Genomic DNA, 10,014 nt, shown 5'->3' with positions numbered 1-10,014 from the left:
TGTGTGCATCCATCCATCCATCCATCCATCCCTGTGTGTGTGTGTGTGTGTGTGTGTGTGTGTGTGTGTGTCCATCCATCCATCCATCCCTGTGTGTGTGTCCGTGCAGCCTTGTGTGTGTGTCCAGCCTACCTGTGTCCCGAGCCTCCGTCCCGAGCCTCCTCTGTCCCGAGCCTCCTCCGTCCCGTGCCTCCTCCGTCCCGTGCCTCCTCCGTCCCGTGCCTCCTCCGTCCCATGTCGTGCCGATGGATCGCCGCTCCAGGATCGCCGCTCTTCTCGGCGGCCATTCTACAATTCAAAAGCCGCGCCTCCGCCTCCGCCTGTGATAGGCGGAACACTCAATTTCCCAGCAGCCTGTGTTCCGCCTATCACGGACATCGTCTCATCCTCATCCGTAGTACGAGGATGAGCGGATGTCCGTGATAGGCGGAACACTGACTGCTGGGAAATTCAGTGTTCCGCCTATCACAGGCGGAGGCGGAGAAGGAGGCGCGGCTTTTGAATTTTAATGTCCGCCGTCTGTCTGCTCGATACGCTGTTCGGGCAGTCAGACAGCGGTGACTCGAGTATAAGCCGAGGGGGCACTTTCAGCCTCAAAAAAGAGGCTGAAAATCTCGGCTTATACTCGAGTATATACGGTAGTTCCAAAACATCTGGAGTGCCAAGGTTCGCCATTACTGCTCTAGGGTGTTAGAAAAAAATATATAATGTTTGGGGGTTCTAAGTAATTTTCTGGCAAAAAAAAAAAACAACAAATCTCAGAAAGAGGCCCGGTCCTTAAGCGATTAAAAAAAAGAGCTGGATGCATTTCTGAATGCACAAAAAAAAAAAAAAATTACTGGATATTGGCGCTTATAGGTAAAAACATCAGGGGTAGAAGAGAATATCCGATAACTTTCAGGGGGGATCAGGAAAAAAAATAAATTCTCTGCCGTTGGCACAAATTTGATCATGCTTTATTGGGTTTTTTTTAGCCTTCCTCTGGGGTATAGAATTTTATATATGGAGGTTTTCTATTTGTACGTGTTTTTTTTTTTTTTTTTTTTTTATTGATTGAACAAGAAGATGCATTTTTGTGTTTTTTTTAGCATGACTAACTACATGACTACTGTATGTATCCTTTGTTCCTGACAAGGAAGGATGCAACTTTTTGAGGACACCCTTAGGCAAAGCACAGAACACATAATAGAAATAATTCGATTTTTCCTTCTCTGCTTCCTTTAAGCCAGCATACCAAGGTGTCACAAGGGGCAGGGCCCATTGGTATGCTGATATGAGGGGGCAGAATATACAGTATGTATATTAAGGCATGGGTCTTAGAGGGCCACATTCACAAGCCTCCTCCAGCTTACAATGGCACCACACGCAAGAATCCTACTGCTGGCCGCTCTCTTTGTAGGATCAGGTAAGGGGCATCATTAATATTCTGATTTTTTTTTATGGGGAATTTTATCATTTTATAATATATTAAAAAACGTTTTTTTTTTTTTTTTTTTTTTTTTTTTTTTTTTTTAGCAACAAGCAATATATAGAAACTAGATACTTGTAATTCCCTTTGAGATGACTGCAGTACCATTTCATTAGTATCCTGCTCAATGGCTGCAAGCATGTAGTCTGGGGTTGGAAGAGGGCGCCCTTAGGTCCCATCCTCCATTTATTTATTTTGCCTCTATCTCAGGCAGGCATTACCAACATCCCCCCAGTTACAGGGGGTGGTGTGTGGGTGGAAAATCGTATTCCAGTGCAACTAAGTAGGAGAGGGGCAAGTTGGGGTAGGTATGGATATAGGGGTCCAGAGCGGATGGAAAGGAAAAGGACTTGGAGGTGGTAGGCTTGGAAGAGATCCCGAGGGGCAATTGCTTCCAAGCCCACCACCTCTATGTCCTTTTCCTTTTCATCCGCTCTGGACCCCTATACCCATACCTACCCCAACTTGCCCTTCTCCTACTTAGTTGCACTGGAAGGTCCCCTCCTCCATTTATTTCTTTTCCCTCTACCCCAGACATTACCAACATCCCCCAGTTACATCCCGTTGCCTCTCAGGATCGCTCCCAAGCCTACCACCTCTATGCCCTTTTCTGCTCTAAACCCCTAGATCTCTACCTACCCCAACTTGCCCCTCTCTTACTTAGTTGCACTGGAATACGATTTTCCTCCACACACCACCTTCACACTTGCAGCTGGTTGTCTTTTCTGCTAAAAATTGCCTTACACCTGTAGAATTTTGTTAGAAAATGGTCCTGTTTAGAAGGTTTGTTCAGTTAGAGGGACGATTTGACAATTGGTTTTCAACCAAGCAAGCAAAACAAATCAAAGGTCAAGGATGGAATACATTTTGTAGAATCTAATGGGAACACATGTCTAATTGTTGAATTCACTCACGCCGATAAAAATTGTTATTAGTCGGACAGCCCTTGTCCCTCATTACTTCCTTGGTCCTCCTTTTCCTTTCCACCTTCTCCCTTGTCTAGCCCCTTTCTTTTCTTTCTCTTCTTACCTTCTCTTTTTTGCAGCACATCATCACCGCTCACTGATTAGTTGATAGAGGTTACAGTACATCATTTCTGCTTGCTCAAATTATTATTTTTTAATTATTAATTGCTCTTACATGGAATGTATGACAAATAAATTAGTTGTTACTCTCCAGTAATATAATGATCTCTGGTACCCAACGTGTTTCTGGTTCAAGCACCTTCGTCAGGGGTATTAGATAAGAGTGTATGCAGTGATATATTTTGTCTTACATGTGAAATGTTCTGCCACACAACTTTGCGTCTCCCTGTGATCCCCAGGCCAATTGAATGGGCAATCTCCCTTTCTTTGGATATTACTGTGTATTATTGGTGTTCCCACTGGGCAGCCACTGACACCCCCGCTGATAGTGCTTCATCTGCTATTTTTCTAAAGTTGTATGGCGGAAACATTTAACATGTAAGAGAAAAATTATGACTGCATTCGCTCTTATCTAATACCCCTGACGAAGGTGCTTGAACCAGAAACACGTCGGGTACCGGAGATCATATTTACCTGTGTGTTTGCTGCCTACAAAGTCTCAAAGAAGGGGAGAATTTATTTTTTCTTAATAAATAGGGATGTGGCAACAGCACACTTATCTGACATGGTGAAACCCTCTTTTTTGCAATAAATGTATCATGCCTGATTTTTTATACCGGAATTTTTACACGTCCTGATATACTCATCCCTGGGATTTACCTGACCACTGTGCTGCTTCTACAATCAGCAATGTATTAATAAATAATAATAAGAAATATAATAAAAAAATAAATAAAAATAATAAGAAGAAATATAATAAAAAGTTGGATTATAAATCAATTTATTATATTTAATATGTATTACTGTTAGAACATATAGGGCTACATTTACATTTACCCATTTATTTAAACAGTTAAAAAAAAAAAAGGCATGCCGGTAATGCTAACTGCACATTGGCTGTGCTCTCAGCCAAACTATCAAACCATCCAATGGCTGGTGTCAAAACAAATCACATGTGCAGCACCATAGCAGTTGAAGATTAAACAAAGGCAAATATGGCAGCTTCCTTGGCTGAAAACGATAGGGGAGTTTACTTCCACTTTAAACTCCTTCCTGCCCAGAGCAATTTTCAGCTATCAGCGCTGTCGCATTTTGAATGACAATTGCGCGGTCATGCTACACTGTACTCAAATGAAATTTTTATCATTTTTTCCCCCACAAATAGAGCTTTATTTTGGTTGTATTTGATCACCTCTACGGTTTTTATTTTTTGCTAAACAAATAAAAAAAGACCGATTTTTTTTAAAAAAAAATGTTTTTTTTGTTTCAGTTTCAAAACGTTGTAAATAAGTAAGTTTTCTCCTTCACTGATGGGCACTGGTGGGGCGACACTGATGGGCACTGATAAGGCGGCACCGATGAGGTGGCACCAATGAAATGGCACTGACGAGGTGGCATTGATGGACACTGATATGTGGCACTTATAGGCGGCACTGATGGGCACTGATAGGCGGCACTGATGGGCGACACGGATGGGCACCACAAATTGGCACTGATAGGCGGTACGGATGGGCATGGATAGGCAGCACAGATGGGCACTGATAGGCGGCACAGATGGGCACTGATAGGTGGCACAGATGGGCACTGATTGGCGGCATTATATTGTTTTATACTGTACTAATGGATGCCAATCAGTGCCAACAATAATGCATGCCAATCAGTGATGCCCATTGTGGGCACTGATTGGCATCCATTGTGGGCACAGATTGGCATCCATTGTGGGCACTGACTGGCATCCCTGGTGGTCTAGGGTGGCATACCTTGTGCTGGGCATCCCTGGTGGTCTGGTGGCGTCCCTGGTGGTCCAGTGTGGGCATCCTCGGGGGGGGGGCTGCGCTGATAATCGATCAGGACAGACCCCCCCTGTCAGAGGAGCAGCCGATCGGCTCTCCTCTACTCATGTCTGACAGACGCGAGTGAGGAAAATCCGACCACCGGCTCCTCCTATTTACACTGTGATCAGCTGCGATTGGACATGGCTGATCATGTGGTAAAGAGTCTCTGTCGGAGACTCTTTACCGAGATCGCAGTTGTGGGGTGTCAGACTGACACCCCGCAACAACGATCGCCGCGATGCGCGCCCTCGGGGGGCGCGCAGCGGCTCAAAATCCTGATCACGTCATATGACATCCGTGCTTTTGTTATAGGGCGGGGCGTCAAGTGGTTAATGTGAAAGATGATGTTACGCCGTGAGAATTGTGATCTATCTTCTAAGCAAAAAAAGAAAATCATGAGTCTCATTTTAGCCAGAATCGTGCAGCTCTAGTTGCACAATATACAATATTTGTGGAATTGTTTAGCAAATCTATATTTTTCAGGAACATTAACAAGATCCCCCCATAAAAAAATAAATAATTAGCACTTTAAAGGTGAAAATATTTTTCAACTTAAGTATAAAACATCAAAAGATATTTTTATTATGCCTATTAAAATTTGGCAATAAAATCCATCAAACATGGTTTTCCGGAGTTACAGATCACATTATACATATGTACATGTCAGAACATAGTGTACATGTCAGAACATAGTGTACATGTCAGAACATAGTGTACATGCACTATTTAACTATAATGTATTGCCAGCCCCCGGCTAAACAGATTAAAAAAAAAAAAAAAAAAAAAAAAAAAACATCATGGAGTCCCCCCTCCAATCCATATCAGGCCCTTCAGGTCTGATATGGATTTTAAGGGGAACCCCACGCAAAAAAAAAAAAAGGTGTGTGCCCGGCCCCCCCCTCAAAATCCATACCAGACCCTTATCCGAACATGCAGCCTGGCAGGTCAGGAAAAGGAAGGGATGAGTGAGCGCCCCCTCCTCCTTAACCATACTAGGCCACATGCCCTCAACATGAGGGGGTGGGTGCTTTGCGCTCCCCCCACCCCAAAGCACCATGTTGATGGGGTCAAGGGCCTCTTCCCAACAAACCTGAGCTATGGTTGTCAGGGTCTGTGGGTGGGGGGGCTTATCAAAATCTGGTAGCCCCCTTTAACAAGGGGGCCCCCAGATCCTGCCCCCCCCATGTGAATGGGTATCGGGTACATTGTGCCCCTACCCATTCAACAAAAAAGTCAAAAAGTAAAAACCAGAGAAGACAATTTTTGACAAATCTTTTATTAAAAAATAAAAAAAAGTTTTCAGCAATGTAAATCCAATGCAGCCTATCAATGCAGCCTATCAGTGCTGCCAATCAGTGCCGCTAATCAGTGTTGCCTATCAGTGTCACCTCATCAGTGCCTATCAATGCAGCCTATCAGTGCTACCAATCAGTGCCCTATTAGTGAAGACTATCAGTGCAGCCTATCAGTGCTGCCAATCAGTGCAGCCTATCAGTGCCCATCAGTGCTACCAAATGAGTGCCCATCAGGGCAGCCTATGAGTGCCCATCAGTGCAGCCTATGAGTGCCCATCAGTGCAGCCTATCAGTGCCCAGTGTTGCCTATCCGTGCCCATAAGTGTTGCCAATCAGTGCAACCTATCAGTGCAGGCTATCAGTGCTGCTAATCAGTCTAGCCTATCAATGCTGCCAATCAGTGCAGGCTATCAGTGCCCATCAGTGCTACCAATGAGTGCCCATCAGTGCAACCTGTCAGTGCCCATAAGTACTGCCAATTAGTGCCCATCAGTGCCTATTTTTTTATTTATTTAGCAAAAAGTAAAAAACCCAGCAGTGATTAAATACCACCAAAAGAAAGCTCTATTTGTGGGAAACAAACTATAAAAACTTCACTTGGGTACAGTGTTGCATGCCCGCGCAATTGTCATTCAAATTGCAACAGCACTGAAAGCTGGAAATTGGCCGGGGGAGGAAGGGGGTGAAAGTGCCCGGTAGAGGTTAAAGCGGGAGTCCGCCGTTTTTTTTTTTTTTTTTTAAAAGCCAGCAGCTACAAATACTGCAGCTGCTGACTTTTAAAATAATGACACTTACCCGCCCAGCGCGCCCGCGATGTCGGCACCCGAAGCCGATCTCTCGATCGTCTCTCGGGTGCTGCCGCCGCCATCTTGGCTATGGGAGTCAGGAAGTGGAGCCTTGCGGCTTAATTTCCCGGTTCCCTACTGCGCATGCGCGGGTCGCGCTTCGCAATAAGGATGGTCCCCGCTGTTTCTGGGATCCATGTGTTTCCCAGCAGACATCGGGGGGACCCTTCGGACAGGGGTGTAGATATCTGCGGAAAGGAGCGTATATTCTGCAGATATCTATGCCGGAAGTGGGTGCAGATACCTGTACTGTACAGGTACCTGCACCCCCCTCCCCCCTGAAAGGTGCCAATTGTGGCGCCGGAGGGGGGGGGGGGTTCCAATGAGCGGAAGCTCCACTTTAGGGTGGACCTCCGCTTTAAGAAAGGCTAATCTAAAGTCAAACCTAAATAACCCCCCCCGCATCCATAGTGGTGGATCCATCCAGTCCTCCACTAACTGTTATTTGTGCTGAAATCTCTACATCAAACCATCTCAGATTTTTTTTCTGGACATCATTTATCATTGAGTTATTCTATCGAAAGAAAGAGAAATATGATGAAAGGAAGGAAAACCATTATACTGAGGAAAGCAGTGGTGTACTCATCATGTTCGGCTTAGTATAGTATTAGTATTAGTATAAATGTAGAAGTTTTATCTGCCTTTAACTAAAGATGGAGTCACACTTTAAATTGTTCTTTTTCAGCCTATTCCCTGACATGTTACACATGCGATCGGCAAAGCAGCTACAGCAACTGCAAGTCGGCGGCGACCTGCCCCAACGAACATGGCTACTGCCAGGCGGCTGTACAAAACAGTTCAGCAAGTAAGACTTCTTAACAAAACATTACTCATTAAAGAGGTCATCTACACATCTACTTAAGCCAAGCACCTTGGGAATCTCCAATGCTTAGATGGTAAAAGCCTCGCACCATACAGGGTCTTGGTTTTTACAGTGCCACCCACCATAAACCCCTCCCCCCCCCCCCCCAGGTTCATCTGGAATTATGTGAAGAGCAGGCATCTTGGTCCCAATATCTCATGGACTGTACACCATGGTCATTCTGAATCCTGCCTACTATATGGGGAGGCCAATAAGTTCTCACCCTCACCATGATCTAGATGTGCTAGGGCTCTGACATTTTGCAGATTTATAGATGTAATATGCCTGCCAGTTTTTGTTTTTGTAGGTTGTGGTGAATTATAGTTAGAGCCAAGAGAAATGGAGTAGGTGTCCTGCTGGAAAAGGTTGAATGCCAAGCCGTGATTGGGTTCCTCCACCTTCAAAGGAAATCTGCCCAAATAATCCATGAAGGGATGTCAACTGTGTATGGATGATATGGATGAAAGCTGAGTGTATCTATATGATCCTGAGACTAAAAGAATGAGTAAAACATGGAAATGTGTAGTAGACATGTACAATTCGTTTGGTTCCGAATTCGTTTTTTGAAAAAATTGGCAAAATTTCAGAATTTTGACATTTCGGAATTTTGAATTTTGGAATTTTGATATTTCGGGAATTTTCGACATTTTGAGAACTTCGACACTTCGGAATTTCTGGAATTTCGACACTTCGGAATTTTTCGACATATCAATATTTTGAAATTTCGGAATTTTTCGACATGTCGGAATTACGACATTTCGGGAAATTGGCGCATTTGGGAAAGAATGATTAAAACATGGAAATGTGTAGTAGACATGTACAATTCATTTAGTTCCGAATTAGTTTTTTTTTTTAAATTGGCAGAATTTCTGAATTTTGACATTTCTGAATTTTGACATTTCAGCGTTTCAGAATTTTGAATTTAGGAATTTTGATATTTTGGGAATTTTCGAGATTTTGAGAATTTCGACACTTCGGAATTTCGGAATTTTGACATGTCGGAATTTTTCGACATGTCGGTATTTTGACATTTCTGAATTTTTCGACATGTCGGAATTTCGACATTTCGGGAAATTGGCACATTTGGGAAATTTTAAATGAGAGAAATTGGAATTTGGAAGTTTGGAAATTAGAAATTTCGGAAATTGAAACATTTTGGTAATTTGAAATTTTCGGAAATGTTCGGAAGTTCGGAAATTAGAAAAATTCTAAATTAGGAAATTTGAATATATTCTAAATTCAATACATTTTTAAATTCTAAAATTTGGAAATTTGAAAATCCAAGAATAAGAGTGAAAATCTGAAAGCTTGAAAACCCAAAAATCAGAAATAATAACTAATAATAAATATTAAATTATAGGCATTGGAATTTTCTTTCAAATTTGACTGTTAGTGAATGTAACGAGTACGAATTTATCTCGAAGTGCCGAATTATCTGAAATAATGAATGCCGAACAGCCAAAATTTGAAAGGAAATTCCAATACCTATAATTTAATAGTTATTATTTCCTTTTTCAGATTTTCGAATTTTCGAAAATTTTGGAAAATCCGGGAAAATTCTAAATTCGGAAATGTGAAAATCCGAATTTTAATTTTCAGAATTTACGAATTTTAGAATTTCCAAAAAAAAGGAAAACTAAATTTTTTTTATGTCAGTGCATATGTCTATGTACCGCCCTATTCACCAATGCTGCCCTATACAAGCCTATGAGAATGCAAATGCAACTGAAGCAAATCAGAAGGTTAACTGCAGGTCCAACGCACGTGTCAGTAAATTCTAAATGATCTCAGAAGCATCTCAAACTGATGTGGAAAGCGTCCTACATTTGCCCATGGAAGCTCTTGGACACAGGCCAGGAACCTATAGCCAGTCTTAGATGGTAGGGGGACTAGCTGGACTAACACAGTAAAAGTCAAGATTGAGCATACATTCAGGTGCTGGATCTATCGATAATTGGATCATATGGATTTCACCAAAGGTTTCCTCATCATATGCTTAGCTTGAAGTGGCCTGGTTTGTGACATTTTGCACACTTTAAGAGGTACAAAGTCTCTAAGTGATAAGAGGTTACATAGTCCTGGTTCCGGGTTTCATCCAGGGAAAATATTATATTAGAGCTTAAAGAATGTTCCATATGTTTTCTCTCTGTAGATGGAGTAGCTGTAACTCTGATTACAAAGGGGTGTGTAGAGGAGTGCGTACCTTTCACTTCCATCCTTGGTGGGGATTCATTCATTGTGACCTGCTGCACCACCGACCTGTGCAACATCAGCGGAGCCATCAGCATCAAGTCCGGCTATGCCGCCATTGTCCTGGTGATGGGAATCATCCTGATGTTCTTCAGTGACTCATTTTCTCTAATATATGATGTGAGATAACAGATTGTCCAACCTTCATCAATAAACCTGGTGTATTAAAAGTCTTGGCGTTGTGTGTCTGTATCTTACCGTGTCTACAATATTGGATATCAGAACTTCTCCTCCATATGGAGCCCATCTGATATTACATGGTGCCTTATGCAACAATACCCATGGGGTCATTTCTTCCTCCCAAGGACTTTTTTTTAATACTTTTATCTGAAATCCAACAAGAAGCACTCTACTTAAATGGTCCGTCCACCCAA

The 10,014-nt window shown here is 42.7% G+C and overlaps 1 protein-coding gene across 1 annotated transcript; it reads left to right on the top strand.

Annotated features, from left to right (window-relative positions):
* Positions 1–1,246: 1,246 nt before the first annotated feature.
* LOC143998157 (lymphocyte antigen 6E-like) lies at positions 1,247–9,810 on the top strand. The gene is made up of 3 exons (XM_077493891.1): positions 1,247–1,405; positions 7,214–7,333; positions 9,543–9,810. The coding sequence occupies exons 1-3, from the start codon at positions 1,354–1,356 to the stop codon at positions 9,767–9,769; spliced, it is 399 nt and encodes a 132-aa protein (XP_077350017.1). The 5' UTR covers positions 1,247–1,353; the 3' UTR covers positions 9,770–9,810.
* The last annotated feature ends 204 nt before the right edge of the window (positions 9,811–10,014 follow it).

Source organism: Lithobates pipiens, unplaced genomic scaffold, assembly GCF_037356315.1.
Source record: "Lithobates pipiens isolate NorthernLeopardFrog02 unplaced genomic scaffold, aLitPip1_a1.2 Scaffold_19, whole genome shotgun sequence".
NCBI lineage: Eukaryota > Metazoa > Chordata > Amphibia > Anura > Ranidae > Lithobates > Lithobates pipiens.
This window is presented reverse-complemented; position numbering and strand designations above follow the sequence as displayed.